A 21,320-nucleotide genomic window follows, 5' to 3' on the forward strand; every position below is an offset into this window, starting at 1 on the left:
GGGTGGCAGTAAACAGTGATATAAACAGAAGAAAATGTGAAGTGTTATTCCTGTTTCTTTGAAAGGAAAAAAAATGTCATTTAAGAATGTATTCATGCCATTAGGAGAAGATGGCTTTTCTAGTGTAAAAATTTAGTATATTTGTTGGTGTAATAATCTCTTAGTTCCTACTTGAAATAACACTGACAATTATTTAATTTATTTTAAGATTTCTAGAATGTTGAGAAAGATTGTGCCTTATATAACTTCCTCTTTACAAAAAAACCTACTCACTATACTATACCCAATTCCAAGAAAGCAGTCAAAAAAAATTAACAGCCAATATAGTCAAGACTAGGAGAATCAACAGTAGTTACTAAATGTGAAAGAAACAGGATCCTTTCTTTAGCAAACGTACAGAACAGATAGCAATAGTGATAGCACTTTATTATGCTTTATTGTGCTCTCTAAGCAGTTTACAGAGTCAGCATATTGCCTTCATCAATCTAGGCCCCCGTTTTACCAACCTTGGAACAATGGAAGGCTAAATCAACCCTGAGCCGGTGAGAATTGAACTACTGGCAGTTGGCAGAAATAACCTGCAATACTGCATTCTAACCACTGTGCCACTACAGCTCTTGATGATGTCATATCTTACCAATGTGTTTTAAGGTTATTAATATATTTTAATTACCTACAGATCATCCTGGTAGAAAATCTGGCAATATCACATGAAATTAAAGTTGATATTATGTTCAGAAAAGAATTATTACTTTTTTGTCTCTTAACTTTATTGTTGGATATTTTATCTCTTAAAGTATACTATGCTTTTGTTCCTCTTGTCTCTTAAGGATTCTTCATATTTCTGTAATGCTGCTATTTTTCCATACAACACAAAATCTGTTCATAATAAAATGGAATCTTATTTGAAAATGTTTGGAATAATGTTTGGAATTATTCAAGTTTTGTTTCTGACACACATATTTGTAATTACGTTTAAATTGTTTTCAAATTCACCGTTATTTATCCTGACTATGAATGAGATGCTATTTTTCTCCCTTAGCTACTATGTAACTAAAGGTTTGACTCAGAAATGGGTTACAGTTGAAGAGGAAACTGAGTTTCCCACTGATTAATTAACAGTCTTGTTGGATCTCTCTTGGCTTTTGCTAGAGTTAAACATCTTTTGCACATGGGTAACATTTGTTTGCAGCTGCACAGAATCATTTTGTTCCAATAATTTCTACAGGTCAGTCTGTACAGGAGAATCTAATTCCCAATCGTTGATCTGCCAGCATTATTGCAGAGTTGCAGGTCAGCGTAAAGGATGGAAGTATAAATCATGTAGGAGGATAGCCACTATAGTGAGCAGATGAGATGCTTTCAAAGTCTTTGTTGTTTTAGGTCTTTGGAAAGAGATGTAATTTTTAATGAAAAGCTAAAGAGAATGGGGAGAGCCATTATTGCCATTATTAGCTAATAAGTGAAGCAATTCTGCTCACAGACCAGGAAAGGCCCCTTTCAATGGTGGCCATTGAGAGCTGCAGATGTGGATTACAAGAACACCAATACTATTTAATTAAATAGTAAAATAGTGAGAAGAGCCTGTTTACTTCCTGCTTTGTTTCAGTTCTGAAATGGAAGACTTGCATGAGCACTATCTATCTTACAGGTGTCTTTACTTCCTATTGAAGCATTGGTTGTAATGTCAATAGAATGGCACAAAACAAATTTTAGTCTCCTAAATGGATGTCTTTTTTCCTGCCATTTAAACCTCAGAAGAGACAAAAAGTTTTAGATACCTTTGTTTGCTTGATTTCATACCGGATCATTTCTTCAGAAGAAGGTGAATCTTTAACCACTGTTTTACTCAGTATGTTTGCAAGAATCACTGAAATAAAATGAAACATTATTGGAAAATATTGGGTGAAAAAAAAATAACTGTCTTTCCCCCTAAACATCAGTAATGTGAAAGCAATTATTTATTTTATTAAAATGATTTACATCCTGTCTTTCAGGATACAAATTTTACCAAATTAGCTTACGTGCTATGGTAATAAACAGACACAAATCAAGAATAGTTTTCAAAAACTAAAAAGAACTTTGTTCCTTGTCACACCATTGACATTGGTAGCATTGGCTCTCTGAAAAAGGGAAGGAAAGAAATGCTATAGCACAGAGGTTTCCAACCTTGGGAACTTTAGGAATTGTTGGCTGAGGAATTCTGGGAGTTGAAGTCCACAACTCTTAAAGTTTCCAATATTGAAAAACACAGTACCAACTATCCTCAAAGATAAATTAAGAAAAATGATATAATATGCAGGTACAAGGAGTCCTTGACTTATGACCACAATTGTGACCAGACTTTTTGTGGCTAAGGAAGGTAGTTGTCAAGTGAGTCATGCCTGATTTCCTGAACTGTATCTGTCACGTTTGTTAAATGAATCACACAGTTGTTAACGGAATCCAGCTTCTCCCATTGATTTTGCTTGTCAGAAGCCAAGCCAAATTACAAGTGGCAATCACAAGTGGGAAAATTACAAGTGACAATCACATGACCCCAACATGCTGCAACCATCATAAATAAATGCTAGTTTCCAAGCTCCTGAATTTTTATCACTTTTGACCATGGGGACGCTGCAGTGCTAGTATGTGCAAGAACTGGTCATAATATTGAAACATTCCATTTTGAAATATTTTGAGTTTGAGATTTTGGCACAACCGTGAGAGAGATGATTCACTGTAAACTGGAGGATCAAGCATATTTATTCTTGGATCAAAAGTTTTATGATACAGGAAGTTGTAACTTTGAATGTTCACTAAAGAAATGGTTGTAAATTGAGGGCTACCTGTAAGCATTACCTGCAGTAATAACCATTTAACTTTCCTTAATGTCAGCTTTTGAAACATAAATGTGCATTCTTTCACAAATGCTATATACCTAGTTATAGTTATATTAGTCATACAAGTAGTCCTTGACTTACAATGATTCATTTAGTGACTTTTCAAACTTATAACAGCACTGCAAAAAGTGATTTATGACCATTTTTCACACTTACAGCATCCCCATGGTCACGTGATCAAAATTCAGCCACTTGGCAACTGCCAACTGGCTCATATTTATGATAATTGCAGTGTCATGTGATCCCTTTTTTGCGACCTTCTGACAAGCAAAGCCAATGGGGAAACCAGATTCACTAATTCAACAACTGTAGCAAGAAAGGTTGTAAAATGGGGCAAAACTCACTTAACATGTTTCAACATAAATTTTGGGCTCAATCACAGTCATAAATTGAGGGTTACATCTACCATATCATACCATACTGTACCATTAGTCATATTACTTATATTAAACATGATCCCATGTCACATGATTCTTCAGAATTCAGGCAAGCCCTTTCAACTGGAACAATTTTCTATATGCACGATTTTGGTTGCTAATGCCTTGAGATGTATCACCATTAAATTACTAACTTGATGTACAGTAAGGAAGGAAGTGAGAAGTTAATCTTTCACAAGAATTATTACAACTTGAAAGTTTCTTTATTAACTCATTCAGTTGCCAAGACAGGAAAATATATCATCTTTTTAGTCCTCCAGCAGGTGATACAATGCTTGCCTCTACTCTGTTATCATGTCTGTAGTTTCCTTAGTCAGTTGATTTCCAATGTCCTTTCTGTTGTTTCTATTGTTTCTATTGCAATGATGCAAGTCCTTGCTACCTGATGTGTAAATGATGAAACATCTTTTTTTTAAAAATAAGAGTCTGTTCAAGTAGTCCCTGCCAACCTTTGTTACCTTAGCCTAAGCCCATTCATTGATGGATAGACACATCCTAGCATTATAACACCAACAAAATCTTTTTGCAGGAAGCATTTGAAATTTGGACTGTTTCAATTCTTTCTTTTTTTTTAATGGCCAATTTTCATTTTAAAAATGTTGCCCTAAGTATAAAACAACCTCTTCTGCTTGTTGCTGGAAGACTTTTGAAGTCTTAGTATTTCCTACTTCCTGGGAAAAAACCAATTGAAGAGAACATTTTGAATTTTAGTTTGAAACGTTCCATTTTGAAATATTTTGAGTTTAAGATTTGGGCACAACCATGAGAGAGATGATTCATTGTAAACTGGAGGATCAAACATATTTATTCTTGGATCAAAAGTTTTATGATACAGGAAGAGGAATCATGAATGGATTAGGAATGATTAATGAATTAATGAATTGTGCATAATTAAATTCTTTCTAAAAGTGGTTAGCAAGGGAAATGGGAATTTAGTGTCCTATGAAAAGTTCCATTTGCTGCTGGTGAAGCAGGGCAATTTTCCTTGGCTCCCAGTCCTTCCATCCTCTGAAGACCACCACATTGCAGTCATATGGAGCACAGCTGGGGGATTTTCTTTTTTACTTAAGCCAACATCTACATAAAAGCAACCTTATTGTATGACAATTATAGAATATCCATTTGTAAATAGCTTCAGTAGATAACATATAATTTCTTCTTCTCCAATTATTATTCCATTGGAGTTGGGCAGCAAATAAATTTAAATAAATAAATCTCAGTAAAAGGTAATATTTGTAGCTCATGGTTGAAATGAGGGATACTTGGTGCTCACAGAATTCAGAGTAAATAAAAGTTAAATTAAAGAAAATAATCACAATTCAATGAATAAATAATCAAACACTTAGTAGAATTGACTTTTATGAATAATGAAGTTCTTTTTATTTGTAGTTTACTACAAAAAGATAAAAATATTTAGATGGGACTTGACTGTAAACATTCAAGTCTTCCTGCCAACCTGTTTTGTTCCAGAATATTTTATTCCTGTCTATTTTATTATGAATATGTTTGCATGTACGATAACATTAAAATTGCTGTAGGATGCTCTTCTATGGATCTGTTAATACCTGCTATATATATTTTTGTATGATTACAAATATAACATGTGCACTGTTTAATATGATCTGTGTATGTAGAATAGACAAATACTGATAAGCTTTTACTTCTCACAAGTGCTCAACAGATTAAAAACAGAGAGCCCTGAATAAACAAATCTTTAATAATGCATTTTTAATTTTGGTTTTCCACCTAAAATTCTATGTAGTGATTTGTAATTGAGCTGCCGAAAAACTATTCATTTCATTTTAAGCTCAAAACTATGGAGATATGGATTTTAAAATAAAGAAATATAAATATAAACTTAACTTAAATCAGAAGTTAATTTTCTATAATTATTTCATCTCAACTGATCACAATTACATGCTGTGTAAATATATATCATATTTCAGAAAAGTAATACACAAAAGAATTCATAGAAACAACACCTGCATTTTTTTAATTGCTTTATCATTAAACTAAGTTATTTTTTCTCTTATAATTTATACTGCTTGTCTAGGTAATTTTCTTGATGGATTTATTCAGGTTAGAGCTTGTCATGGTTACAAAGATTTTATCAACACAGAAAAGCAATCAGTAGGCAGAAGGTTCTGCCTCTTCCATACAAATGGTAATTTTGTGACATTTCAGAAACTAATGTTTTACATTTGCTCTTTAATTCTGAATAGAAGCTATATCTTGAATTGATAAAATGACAAAATGTAGCATTTGGGATAATTCTGGATTATCACATTGTAAATTTTTAATATATTCATAATGGAAAACTATGCGGATTATATATTTGGCAAGGAGAAAGAGAGAGAGAGAGAGATTGTCTATAAATAGTATAGTATATACCATACTGTATATTGTATTTAGTATGCAACATATAGCAACATGAATTAACAAAGTCCCATATCTAAACAGAGATAGGGAGGAAAAAAAGACTCATAGAATGTCTAGCATATGTTGTAAAAATATTCAACTGTGAAGTTTAAATCAGCTGAAAGGAACTTGATAAATCCTTGATTTAAGATAATTAAGAAGCAGATTATAATTGTAAATGTGTACTTTATTTTACTGTTATCATATGTACAGCATGCATATTACATGACCCCTATTCATGTTTACTTATATATTAAATGTTAGCAATATGCAGAAACAGTTCTAGTGCATATCATTCCATAGATTACTGAAAATAAATTCAATATAGCAAGTCCAATAAATTATTAGAGATAAAGATGATAAACAGAGAATTCCAAACTTTTACATGCTTTTGAAATTCATTTTATCCTGGGAATCCTGTGTGGTAGTGTTTTACAGTGCTGATTTTCATTCTGAGATATGGATCCTAGTGCATTGCAGAGTTGTGAGCATACAGCTAATCACGTCTCTAAACTGTTCTGCTAGTTTGTCCAGTAAAAAACATAGATGATTCGTGACTCACCAATATTAGACCTACATATTTCTTCCTGTGGATGAGCTGGGCGACAGTTGCAAGCTTCAGTCAGATCCTGAATACTGAGGGTTAGAAGGAGCAGTGGTGGAAATAGCAAGGAATTGAGTAGAGGAGTCATGCTGCTTGAAACACACCTGGATGACTGGCCAGCTTGAAGAAAATGTTCTTTCGCTGTTTAATATATATCCCCCTCCTAAATTTGCTAATGACGATCCAATTTCCTCTTAGAGCAAGCAGCAATTTAATTTCAGCAGATTAAACTTTTTCTATTGGGCACAGAAATCCTCTGGCACTCCATTCTGAAAATATATTTATCTTAAGTAACTTTTAAGGTTCCTGACATGGGAACTGTTTTTCCTTTCTTTAAGCCAAAAAGCCATATTATTGGTGAAACATGAGAGATTTCTTATATCAGAAGAAATGTACTTTAATTATTATAAGTCATTGTCAGCAATGGTTGGGAAAGCATTTTAGAACAATATTCAATTCTGGGATATTTAGCCAATTGCACCTGTGTGGTATACTGTAAATCAGATTTTCCATTTCACACGTTATCTGAGTAAACAGTGTGTTAACACTAAGGCTTATTTTCAGTTCTAGTTTGTAATCTTTTGCTGTCTATATATTTTTCATCACACCATTATGCTGATTATACAGACTATCATTTGTGAATGGCAAGATTTCTGCCATATTTATCATGATTGTATAATTAGTAATTACATAAATGCAGTAAATTCATTCAGCAAGCAGCAGTAGTTTTGTTCCAGTTTAAAATTGTGTTTGTTTGTCTATGTCTGCGTACATGGGCCAAAAGAAAGAAAATAAATCACATTTTCTCCGTACTAAACATAACACACACCCACACCCACACACACATCATATTCTACAAATTATTATCATTTCATTCATTAAATTTAACAATAAATAAAATGGAGAAAATAAATATAGATTAGCTCAAATATCTTAAGCCTTCCAAATTGTACTACAGCCAGCAAAATGCTTGTTGAACTTTAAAAGAAAGGTTAGTCATTCAGAAACTTCTGGAAAATAAGAATAATTTCTTGTCCTGCCCTCAGGTGCTTTGGAGAATACGTGGCATTTCAAAAGGCTTCTAATGCAACCTTTTTATCTACAGAGAAACATAAACTTGATAATGAATTATCTATTGGTTATGTAACTATTTTAATTCTTTCTTTTCCTTACTTTTCTTTTCTTTCGTTTCCCCAGCTGACATTGCCAACATTTCCTGTTGTTGTGAAAATTGGACATGCTCATTCAGGCATGGGAAAGGTGATCATGCTTTATTTATATATCTTGGGGAAAGATAACAAATGATTTTTAGAAGATGGTTATGTAAATATTGCTCAATTCAAACTCTCCAACAAAAAAGATTAAAACTTCAAGCAATTATTATGGAAATTTTTATGATATGGTGTCTGTCCCTTAGTATTTGCTTAATTTTAGGTATATACTGCCTGTTAGTCCCTTGAGCACAAGTTTAAAAACTCATAAAACTCAAATCATAAGCTGAAAGACACTTTCAATTGTAAAAATTCTTTGAAGAAAATGCTTTGTTTCAAAAGTAGAAAAATTGTGTATATTGTATATTAGTTCTATAATTTGTCAGGTCCCAGCCAATTGATTTTACTTTGGGACAAACTTATAAAAATTGTTTTTCAGGGTAATTTTATTTATGGAATATCATGGAATATCACATATGACAGGATATACAGGAATGTCTTCATTTTACATAGAATATATAATCTGTCTGAAAAGTTATATGTAAAAAGATTTTCCAACTTGCTGCCTTCCAGATGGGTTGCATTGTATTATAGCCCACATCTGCCCCTCAAACAATCAATTCCTGTCTATGGATGATTGTAGTATAAATGTAGAACTTGGAGGAGACCGATGCAGACAGATAATTAAATATCCTATCAAGCCTCAATTGTTATTGGTAGTTAAGAATGACTAGTAATGTATTTCTCTTAAAAATCTATTATGCTTAGAAATACTGTGTCCATTTTGCTGAGAAATTTAATTGTTGCTTATTCCTTTTTCTTCTTCTTTTTCCATATGCAAAATACCTTTGGATGCTGAAAACAGGTCAAAGTAGACAACCATTATGATTTTCAGGATATAGCCAGTGTGGTAGCCCTTACCCAAACCTATGCTACCACTGAACCCTACATAGATTCCAAATATGACATCAGGATCCAAAAGATTGGAAACAACTATAAAGCCTACATGTGAGCAAATAGATTCTGGGATTGTATGATATTGTTGTTCTTCCATATTGAGACTGAATGAACATTATTTACTCTGTTTTAGGAAAAGTAGGTAATCTGTTTTCTTTAGCAGAACTGACAATCATCAGTTCTAATAATATATTTAAATTATTCAGAAATATGAACTGAATCTTTCCTTTTTCAAACAATTATTTTAAAATAGAGTGAGAATAAGAGGCATTCTGAAACAAACATGAAAACATTATTTAATATAATTTCCAATATTTTATTTATGTATTCTGTATTTTTCAAATTTATATTAAAATTAAATTTTAATTAGTTAATTTAAAACAATGCAAATGAATTTCAGTAGTATTCAATAGAGAAAATAATATGCCATAAAGCAATTGCAAAGGAACAATTATTTATTTGATTTTTATAGCTGCCCATCATAAAATCAATCAACAATAAAATAAATTGTGTATAGACATAATATAAATCCAAAGGTATTGTCATATTCTCCAATATGTGGGCATGATAGTTCTCTTTCACTATCTGATAAGTTGGCATGTAGCAAATGGAACAGAATTGTTCAGTGTTACTTCAGAAGGCAAGATAAGAAACCGTAAGTATATATTCAAAAAAAATAGATTTCTGTTGGCTATCAGGGGAGGAGGGGAGTTGTGTTAATTGAAACTGCAACAGACTACCACGAGAAATGGCAGGCTTGCCAGTTGAGATGTTTAAGCAAAGGCTAGGTGGCCATCTGTTAGGGATACTATAGAAAAATGGTTTTGTGAGACAGTACTGTCTGAGTAGTCTATTTATCTAGGGGGTTTTTTGTTTCATATTTATACATAATATAGTCTTGGGATTGTTATTTGATATTTGGTACATTTTTCAGTGGCTAAAGATGCTGAGCTTGTCAATCAGAAGGTCGGCAGTTCAGCGGTTCGAATTCCTAGTTCCGTGTAACAGTGAGCTCCCATTACTTGTCCCTGCCAACCTAACAGTTTGAAAGCACATAAAAATGCAAGTAGAAAAATTGGAACCACTTTGGTGGGAAGGTAACAGCGCTCCATGAACCTTCGCCAGCCACGTGACTGTGGAGACGTCTTCAGACAGCACTAGCTCTTTAGCTTTGAAACAGAGATGAGCACTGTTCCCTAGAGCCAGAAACGACTAGCACATACAGTATGTGCGGGAGAATCTTTACCTTACATTTTTCAAACATAAATAAGAATACATTTAATTTAATTTAAATTTTATTTTTAGTACATCTTCTCAAAGGATGAGACATTAGAAACTTTGAGACAAAATCCTTTAGCTTTTACAGTTAAATCATATTAAATATTAAAATACTTGAATCATAGTTATACTACAAATCAACATTATTTTGATATGTTTAGTCAGGAGCTTTATGTTCCATAACAGATTTTAATCTGTTTTGGATACTTGTGATTTTAGCACAAAGACCTACTAGTTTAAGAAGTGGCAAAGGAAATATAAGCTGCCTTGACAGCTTCAATGCTGTTTTCAAAATCTCTGGTACTGCAATCTTCTGCTGCTTACGTACATGATAATTAATTAATATCCAGTTGACTAAACTACAGGTAGTTGGGAATTCCCAATTTCAGAGCGCTTGTGATGTTTAAAGATATATACATGTGGGCATTGCATTATGCACTTAAAGGAAATGGCACAGTGTAAAAAACAAACACCACAAAAGCAGACATTAAACATATAGGAAACTCTCTACATGTTCACAATATAATTTTTCCCTAAAAATACAGTGCAGAAGCACACATGTTTTATTTATAATACTGGTTAAAGATTCAGATATCATTGTGTATTGATTAATCATATAGTTTTTATGTAATTATATAATTATTGACACAATGCCAACTATCTGTCACATTAAGATATCTATTTAGGTTGAACAGGAATGCTTTATCTTTTAAAATGGGTTTCCTGAACTTAAATTCTTAAGTTGATCCTTTGTATTGTTAAAATGACTACAAGTTTATTCAATGCAGAAAGCTATTTTTTCAGTATCTTCTTTCTTGATCAAATCAAATTACATACTTTTGTTTATTCAGGATTTTTTTATTTTATATTTTACAGTTGTATTGGAATGCATTTTTTCCTAATAAATGCACAGTGATTAACAAAATTAAATTGAAAAGACTTATGTGCTTCTTTAGTATTTCTATTTCTCCACAGGAGAACTTCTATATCTGGAAATTGGAAGACAAACACAGGATCTGCAATGTTAGAACAAATTGCTATGACAGACAGGTAAATAAATCTTTCTGTAAATTGTTTACTCGAGAGTTTTTATTTTTACTTTCTCTGTTTTTTAGTTTTTTTCTTTTCATAATTTTCTGTTTCTACTGAAATCAGAACCTATGGAAACTGTAGGCCACTTCAGAAGCATGTACACACAGAGATTCAGAAACAACTGCTTGAATATGAAGTAGTTGCAGCAGCGTTAGCAATTCAAAAAGAGGTGTTTTGGGGTCACGTGTTCCGAAACACTTCTTCTGGGGAAGTTTCATAATATCAGAATAAATACTATGGTGTCTTATTGTTATTTTTTTAAAAAAAAAAATCTAAGCATGCTACAAAATCACCTGGGTATTTTTTTCTACTGAAGCATAAAATTATGCCTGGATTTGCATGACACTGTTACCCTAATGGGACCAGAATGTCATGTGAATATAAAAACTCAATAAATTCTGCAAAGGAAGAATAACAGTTCTAACCCAAAATAGCATTTAGGCAATTATAAGCCCAAAAATTCTTCCCCAGTTAGTCTTTCAGGCAGATGTCTAGTCCAGGTTAAAGAAGTCTCACCTAATCAATTCTCCAAAAAGAAGACAATGAAAAAAGCAACAGCTCGTTACATACAGTAGTTTACTATTTCTGCCTATCTATTTCTGCATATCTTGGAACATATTTCCCAAATATTTCATTGGTTTTATTTGCCAAACAATAACTCTATGACCAGAAGAGTCAAGCTGTTTGAAGACAGTCCTTTTAAAAGCTCTTATGTACAGGCATGAATCCAAAAGGAAAACAACTCTCAGTATAGTGTCACTTTCCCATATTCATAAATTCTACTCTGGAGACAGATTCAGATAAATTGAGAACCACAAAGCAGTACCAGGTGTATAACTCTGGGGTCAGCAGCAGCAAACATCAGGTTCATTTGGAGCAAAAATGTAGCTTTTTATTTGTGCGGTAAATTTCCATTGAATTTCAGCAAACTGATGGTTGAGAACACAGATCTGCACAGATAAGATGCATGCTACTGGTTCCATTTGTACAGTTTGTTCCCAAACTTCTCTTTATCTTGATCCATTCCAGTCTGGCTTCAGGCCTGGCTACAGCACAGAAACCGCTTTGGTCGCATTGACCGATGATCTCTGGAGAGCCAGGGATGGAGGCTATACCTCCATCCTGGTACTCCTTGACCTCTCTGCGGCTTTCAATACCATCGACCATGGTATCCTTCTGCGCCGACTGCGGGAGGTGGGGGTGGGAGGTACTGTTTTACAGTGGTTCTCCTCTTACCTCTCGGACAGGTCGCAGTCGGTGTTAGTTGGAGGGCAGAGATCGACCCCTAGGCCCCTAACATATGGGGTGCCGCAGGGTTCGGTCCTGTCCCCCCTACTTTTCAATATCTACATGAAACCGCTGGGCGAGATCATTCGATGGCACGGGATAAAATACCACCAGTATGCGGACGATACACAGTTGTATCTGTCCACCCCGTGCCAACTCAATGAAGCGATGGACGTGATGAGCCAGGGCCTTGAGGCTGTTAGAGACTGGATGGGGGTTAACAAGCTTGTACTCAATCCAGATAAGACAGAGTGGCTGCTGTGCTTCCCTCCCAATAATTGGCCAAGTGTTCCATCTCTCAGGCTGGGGGCTCAAATACTACGCCCCTCAGATAGGGTCCGCAACTTGGGAGTCCTCCTGGACCCACAGCTGACTTTTGAACACCATTTGTCAGCTGTGACCAGGGGGGCATTTGCCCAGGTTCACCTGGTGCACCAGTTGCGTCCCTACCTGAACCGGGAGGCTCTCACAACAGTCACTCGTGCCCTTGTGACCTCTAGGCTGGAGTACTGCAATGTGCTCTACATGGGGCTGCCCTTGAAGAGTATTCGGCGACTTCAGCTGGTCCAGAATGCAGCCACGCGAGTGATCGTGGGTGCACCTCGTTTCACCCACGTAACACCTATCCTCCGCGAGCTGCACTGGCTACCTGTTGATCTCCGGGTGCGCTTCAAGGTGCTTGTTGTCACCTTCAAAGCCCTTCATGGTATTGGATCTGGGTACTTGAGAGACCGCCTACTGCCAATTACCTCCACTAGGCCAATAAGATCCCATAGATTAGGTCTCCTCCGAATCCCATCAGCTGGTCAATGTCGACTGGCAACTACCCGGAGGAGAGCCTTCTCGGTGGCTGCTCCGACCCTATGGAACGAACTCCCCGTGGAGATTCGTACCCTCACCACCCTCCAGACCTTCCGCATAGCCCTGAAAACCTGGCTGTCCCGACAGGCCTGGGGCTAAATAGCAATAGCAATAGCAGTAGACTTATATACCGCTTCATAGGCCTTCAGGTCTCTCTAAGCGGTTTACAGAGAGTCAGCATATTGCCCCCAACAATCTGGGTCCTCATTTTACCCACCTCGGAAGGATGGAAGGCTGAGTCAACCCTGAGCCGGTGAGATTTGAACCGCTGACCTGCTGATCTAGCAGTAGCCTGCAGTGCTGCATTTAACCACTGCGCCACCTTGGCTCTTAAAGATTTCAACCCTACCCGAATAGTATGACTGTTGTGTTTTTTAATGATGTATTGTCTTTATGTGTGTATCTTGTTTTGTTTTTCCCTCCCCCTGGATTGTGAGCCGCCCTGAGTCCCCTCAGGGAAAAGGGCGGCATATAAATAAAGTTAAATCCTAAATCCTTATCTCCAACCATCTTGTAATTATTCATCCCACTGCCCTGTTCTAAGAGAACGGCCATATATTAAGAGATGTATAGTTTAAAAATGAAAAATGTATAATAATAAGAAACACAGCATGATATACATTAGCCCCAGAGCTGATTCACTCATATTAAACTTTCTTCAATATTCTAATGGGAAATCTCAGAACTTTATGGCATTTTTAAACTCCCAAGTAATGTATATTGATGCTTAAAATAGATATGTTGTAGCGGCTTCACTGAATCATTTGTATATTATAAAAGTATGATAGCTTAGATATACAGTATTGCAATTACTGCTCTGTGATTTTTCTTAAAGAATGGGATACAAAATATTCTGAATGTAGTCTAAACCAAAACCATTTAGCTGAATCTCCATTAGGACAGTATTGTGCTTTTAAGCTAATGGGAACTTGTCTTCAAATTCCAGATACAAGCTCTGGATTGATAGCTGCTCTGAGATGTTTGGTGGCTTGGATATATGTGCTGTCAAAGCAGTCCATGGGAAGGATGGAAAGGATTATATTTTTGAGGTACAATAAGTGTGTTTTTCTCTGTCACTGCTGTTTTAATTAAGTATTTATATTGTGGATTTTGAGGTCTCCTGATTCCAAAAAGGTCCTTGGTGCCTTGCAATTTTTAAAATAATATAACATTCTAAAAAAGAAAGAAAAATGGTAACTTGGAGAAAATTACATAAATAACATCCAGGAAATAGTTCAACTTCAACCTAGAGTTGGAAACAAAGCCTGTGGAATGCTAACGTTCAAATAAGGCTACATATTGTGGTAACATAGTGGGAAAGCACAATCATACTATGAGTTAGGCCAAATATCAAAATATTTCCATATTTCTTAGCAAACTCTCCCTGAGTTCTTTGGGCATAGGATTTATGGGTTACCTTTCCTAAAAGAAACCCCCCAAAATTATACACTACACGAAAGGGAAATTGAGAATATAGTTATATATCCTTTTAAAGACATAAAATATACTTTCCTGTGCTATATATTGATGTATGCTACTCAGGTCAGTTAAATGTGGTTTATAGAATAAATATTCTTTAATTCATAGAAAACATTAATTGTTCAGGATTGTTTAACCAATAAACTAGGATACATGTGAGCTTGATAAATCTGTCTTCTAATGAAAATAAAGTTAAAATTAACAAAGGTATCCAAAAGCTGTTAGCAGATAAAAGAGATAATAAATAACATTTTAATCTTCTGGGAAAACAAGGAGCATGAGAAAGAGACAAAATACCTCGCCTAAATTCTGTATGACAGACAAGTCAGTTAGGTGAAATGGGCAGTATAGAAATGTGATGGATGGAGGGATGGAGGGATGGATAAGGAAATTCTTGCAGACTGTCAAATGTCTGATATTACACCCTGCAACAATAAAACTAAATCCTAATACTTCTTGTGATGTCTGTTTCCTGAGCTGGCCTTCCTAAAATGTTGACACCTGTTTAGCAAAGGCAGAATCCGACTTAATTTGATCAGACTCTTGACTTTGAACAAATGAGAAAATCCTTTTTCTAACTTTAAACTTTGTCCTTTCTAGGCAGAGATCACTACCCAAGCCACAGACATGGATTTCCTGACAAAATGCATAGAAATTTTTAAAAAGTCTTTTAATCTTTTTTTTTAACTTTTGAGTGGACTAAAAGGGAAGGCCCTCTTTAAAAAAAATTGTAAAAATGCATATGAAATATATCCTTAGCATGTAAAATATAAATTGCAAACCTGAAAACATTCTTATCCAATGCATTTTATAACTATTTATTTCATAATTTATAATGTATAATTTTCTAAAAAGGCAATATTGAATGTTTTCTTAATTATAATGCTAATCAGATCTATAACACTCATCATATGTATTATTATGAAATTGGTTTTTAAAATAAAAGCTTCTTAGTAAAACTTGAAAAGTACCATTTATCACTTACTTGTTAAAAAAGATTTTAGATGAGAGGAACAGACAAATCTGTTGGCCTAAATTTGTCCCAAGCAAATTGAGAGCATTATGATTAATGCTACAAAGTTCAGTCCTGCTTCTCTAGATTTGAAAAATTATTCCACAGTTATCAAGCATATGGATAGAGATTATAATTGTTATTATTTATATTATTTGGGTTTCTAAATTTAAAAAATATTAGTCAAGAGCTTTGTTGGTTTTTTCAGCTCTGATTAGGAGAAAAAAGTAAAAAATAAATAAATAAACTACCATTGTTTTTGTTTAAAACAATGTACCGTAGTAAATGTATAGTTTAGTACACTGATACATTTACATTACAATATTATGTAATATGGTTTTTATCAACCAATATAGCCCATTAATAAAACATGTGCCTTCCCCCCCTCTCTGTGTGTGTGCATTTAGAAGAAAATGAAATGTGGTTCATGTCATTCTGCTTTGTGGGAATGCAACTGTTTTATCTTCAATCTGTTTTTCATTTGTGGTAGAGGCAAGAAAGTATATAGTAGATTCCTGATCTGCTGGTTAGAAATGATAGTTCACTACTTTCTAGGTCTATCATTCAAGTATGATTAATCACTGAATTGATGAATCTTGTACTAGTTCCCATGAGACGTCTTTGCCACATTAAAGGTGCATTCCAGAAGGATGATTTCATCAGTCATTATCATTTATCCAACATGTTTTTAATTTTTACAAATTGCACAGAAGGAATATATATATATATATATATATATATATATATATATATATATATATATATATATATATATATATATATATATATATATATATATTTCAGAACAAAGTGAGATATTTTGGTTGGCAAGAGAAACTTTGATTCATAGAAATTAATAAACTTTCCCATTAATCATTGCTTGTTTCCAGCTTGTATGAATCTTCCATCTAATACCTAACACATATGTCTTTTACAAGCAGTGTTTATTAAATAAAAATGTTTGTAAACTATTATTAATCTTGAAAATACCAGAATAGTTTCAGATGACAAATACAATTAAATATAATAAAACAGATTATCTCTGTCAAATATTTTTGAGCAAATAAAGCTGTTTCATACTTGATTAGTGAGGAAAAAAACCCAGAACTCCTCAAGCACACAGCGGTAACCATTGGTCAATGTATATATTATACATATATTATATTTATGCAAATCTATCTCTTATATATGTTGGAGGCATAGGTAATGCATATTATTTGCATTTCAAAAAGCACCTGTTGTTGGAACATTGTCAAATCAGGTCCGCAAACTTTTTGCAAGTCTTGATGCAGCAATCAAGCCACTGCAATATCTGCACTCCAGTCTAACAAGTATATTTACCAAACTAGAATTATCCACTTTTAATATATTCAAGTTCAGGTTTATTATCATAAAAAAAATAAAACAATCATGCTGGGGATACAAAAAGATACAGGGAACATACTACCACATGTGGTGGACCTGTTCCTCAGCAAAATAATATTGGATGAGGATTTTAAAAATGGGTAGAGGAAATGGTAAAACAGCAAATAGAGTTTAAACCGGAACTATTCCTATTAGATCTATTATCAGGTAAATATATATTAAAAAATCCAATATTTAATATTACATGTAATAACGGTGGCTAGAAGACTATATGCTCAAACTTGGAAAAATGGAAATATACTCTCTGATGAAATGGTAATGAAGAAGATATTAGACTGCTCTGAGATGAATAGGCTAACTATGGAAATCAAAGACAAAGGAGAAACAGAATACTATTTAGTTTCAGGTGTATGGTATAATTGGCTTGACAATAGATACAAAGATTAGAAAACTAATAATGAAAGATGATTAAGGAATTAGAAATTGGAAATAAATGTAAATATAATGTAAGATGAAAAATATTTGTTGTATAGCATAGTATATAACAATAACAATAAGATATTACAAAAATGTAAAAATATATTTAGAATGATAACTATATAATGTATATATAATGGAATATATAACAAAATTGTGGATATAGACAGGTATAGAGTTGTTTCAAAGATGAAATTATGATGTAAAATGAAGAAAATTGTATAATAAAAATATATTTAAAAAACAACAACAAAGCATTCAACCCATCTAATAACCCTAAATGCTAAGGAGAATTTTTAAAAATCTAAAATATTTTTCAGTCCTTTATTTTTTAACCCTCTTTTCCAGCAGTTCAAAATAAATAATAATCATAGTGGTGTAGGACACAGCATTAAAAGTTACTACCTTTCTTTAGCTAACTAGTTTTTATCTCTTCTAGGTTATGGGTTCTGCAACCCCTTTGATTGGTGAGCACCAGGCTGAAGACAAACAGCTTATAACTGAGCTTGTTATAAGCAGAATGAACCAACTTCTATCCAAAACACCTATACCATCTCCTCAGAAACCAACTGCTACTCAGCAACCACAGGTAAGGAATGCTGACTCATGTCTAGGCACACAAAAAAAGAATTTTAGTAGGAAATATCAGGAACAACCTCAGCATTTTGATCTGGAATATTACCAGAGGTGGGTTTCTGCCGGTTCACCCCGGATCAGGCAAACCGGTAGTGGTGGCAACAGGAGGCTCTGCCTACCTGCCTGGATGCTTCTACGCATGCGCAAAAGCATCATGCAAGTACACACATGCACACACGAACCGGTAGTAAAATAAATTGAAACCCACCACTGGATATTATGTGGATAATTCCTTGGATAAAATTTCAAACATGGGTTTTTTTAAAATATCCAAACAGAGATCAATTGAAAGTAAAGCAGTAACTTTAAAAGTAAACTTTCAGAATACATTATGTATCTGTTGTTTGTTAGTTAACTGGGACAATATAATCATCTTTTATTTGCTTCTGCTAATTTTCTTCTCAAGGCTGTGTGACATAAACAGCTCTGTACATCCTGTTTTATGTGGCTGTAGCAGTTTGTATGTTTGTATCTATATATTTTTCTATTTATTTGAAATAAATATTTACTGGCTATGCTTTTTGTCTTCCTCAGGCCCAAAATAGTTTTAATTGACAAAAACATTATCAAATTGTAATTAAACATACAATAATATCTCAGTACATTTGTATCTTCAAGTCACTCTTCAAAAAAGTTAAACATTCCTATCTGTTGATGACTTTCATTCATGACACAAAACCTGACCAGAAGATCATAACTGACCATGCTGACTAGTCATTTATTCTGAAGTTGATGACTAGTCATTTATTCTGAAGTTCAAAAAGAAAGAACTGCTTATCCGTAAGTAATAAATATGTCTAACTTACTGCAGTGAGTAGGTGTTAGGTCATGAATACGAATTCGGTTTCTTGGTAGGTGATATTATTTTCCTTAGGGAGAAATACTTAGTAGGTTTTAGGTAAGTAAATTCCCTGACACCTTACTTGAGTAGTGAGCCCACCCATTCACCCATCCATTCATCAAATGTATATGGCTGCCCATCTCATGAAAAGATGGTGTGGATGGCATGCAATAAAATTATAAAACAGTTAACATATCAAAAACTAACATAAAAAATTTAAAAATCACATTTAAAACATAAGAAAGATCAGCAGTCATCAATAATAATAGAGCTAAGTACCTCAACTGTCTCCTGGGTTCCTGAAGCCAACAGCATACACAAATTTTGAAGGATTTTGAGAAAATCAACAGGGATGGAGTCAAACTTACTTTTTGGGGGGGTGTTCCAAAAGACTAGTACCACAGCAGAAAAAGCCTGCAGCATGTCTCTTCTGCCAGGTTAGATGGATGGATAGATATAATCAGGAGAAGCAATCCCTCAAAAAATATTAGTGTATTACTGAATGCTAATGATGCAGTAATTTTGCTCTTGAGCTCAGCGGGTCTTACAAGAGCATTGGGATCACTATTACTATAATTATCACAATTATTACAATGAGAAGATATTAACAATTAACGTTACCAACAACCAAGTCTGTTACCTTCCCCTAACAGCCAAAACAATGAATCTGAAAATTAGGTGGAGACACCATTGATGGGTAAAAACTTTCAGAGTTGTTTTTCAAGCGTCAAGCTAAAAGCTGAAATGCTCACTTACATTATGTATCACAAATTATTGGTTTCAGGGTAGTTATGGAAAGTACATTAAGACCAGAAGACTATGCTAAAATTCTTGCTCAGGCTACACATATGCAGCAAGATGGAGGTAATATTAGCAATCTGAATAATATGAACATGGAATAGTAATATATAATGCAAATACTTATATACGTACATCCGCTCCCTTATACAGACACAAACACATAACGTTTATGCTTACATACTCTCCTTAGGAGATTTCACAGTATAAAAATAGAAGAGCAAAATGGTATTATGACTTTTATTTTATTTTATTCAGTCTGTTTTGCTGCCCCAAATATATCAGGCTAGCTTAATTTTCCACCACCCCCACACATAAACACCCCTCCCCTCTAAGAGTGTAGCACCATCTTGTGGGAAATGCTCATATCTATTGAAAGCAAGTTCATTCCTATTTTTCATGAGATTGAGCAAAGACTTTAAGATAAATTTTAATAACGCAGCCAAAATGCAGTTAGAAATATATGACTTTAAGTATATCAAAAACATCAATACTTTGCACTATAAAATTGATATATGAAGAATTTAGACAGTTGTTTGGGCAAGGTATTTGTTACAAGTAAAGAGTAACTCAGCTCAGCCTGGCTGCAGGACTTCAGTATCTACTCCTCAGTCACCACAACACCATCTCTGGTAGCTCTGCTGTGAGTAACTATTTCTCCTGTATTTTTGCTGCTTCAGCATTTGTATGCTAGAGCTATGTTAACAGAATTAACAGAATAACAGAATTGGAAGGGACCTTGGAGCTCTTCTAGTCCAACCCCATGTCTAGGCAGGAAACCCTACACCACTTCAGACAAACGGTTATCCAATATCTTCTTAAAAACTTCCATGTTGGAGCATTCACAACTTCTGGAGGCAAGATGTTACATTGATTAATTGTTCTAACTGTCAGGAAATTTCTCCATAGTTATAGGTTGTTTCTGCCCTTGATTAGTTTCCACCCACTGCTTCTTGTCCTTCCCTCAGGTGCTTTGGAGAATAGCTTGATTCCTTCTTCTTTGTGGCAGCCCCTGAGATATCGAAATATTGCTATCATATCACCCCTAGTCCTTCTTTTCATTAAACTAGACATACCCAGTTCCTGTAGCTGTTCTTCATATGTTTTAGCTCCAATCCCCTAATCATCTTTGTTGCTCTTATCTGCACTCTTTCTAGAGTCTCCACATCTTATTTACATCATGGCGACCAAAATTGTATGCAATATTCCAAGTGTGGTCTTACCAAGGCATTATAATGTGGTATTAACACTTCACATGATCTTGATTCTATCCCTCTGTTTATGCAGCCTAGAACTATGTTGGCTTTTTTGGCAGCTGGCTCATATTTAAATGGTTGTCCACTAGGACTCGAAGAGCCCTCTCACAGTTACTAATATTGAGCGAGGTACCACATATACTGTACCTGTGCATTTTGTTTTTCTTGACTAAATGTAGAACATTACTTTTTACACTATTTCATTTTGTTAGATAGCACCCAATGTTCAAGTCTGTCAAGATCCTTCTGTATCTTAACCCTATCTTCTGGAGTGTTGGCTATTCCTGCCAGCTTGGTAACATCTGCAAATTTAATGAGGTCCTCATCTATCCCCTTGTCCAAATCATTGATGAAGATGTTGAAGAGTACTGGCCTAAAACAGAGCCTACATACTTCCCTCCATGTAGATGCAGTTCCATTGAGGATTAC

General features: G+C 34.4%; 1 protein-coding gene across 1 annotated transcript in view; it reads left to right on the plus strand.

Moving 5' to 3' along the window:
* SYN2 (synapsin II) overlaps positions 1-21,320 on the plus strand; it is a 114,732-nt gene that overhangs the window by 79,071 nt on the left and 14,341 nt on the right. The window contains exons 6-10 of the mRNA XM_032211201.1: positions 7,539-7,601; positions 8,418-8,560; positions 10,763-10,837; positions 13,974-14,076; positions 17,800-17,949. Of these exons, the coding sequence (XP_032067092.1) occupies positions 7,539-7,601; positions 8,418-8,560; positions 10,763-10,837; positions 13,974-14,076; positions 17,800-17,949 (534 nt within the window). The remainder of the gene's footprint in view (positions 1-7,538; positions 7,602-8,417; positions 8,561-10,762; positions 10,838-13,973; positions 14,077-17,799; positions 17,950-21,320) is intronic.

Source organism: Thamnophis elegans, chromosome 2 (genome assembly GCF_009769535.1).
Source record: "Thamnophis elegans isolate rThaEle1 chromosome 2, rThaEle1.pri, whole genome shotgun sequence".
Lineage (NCBI taxonomy): Eukaryota > Metazoa > Chordata > Lepidosauria > Squamata > Colubridae > Thamnophis > Thamnophis elegans.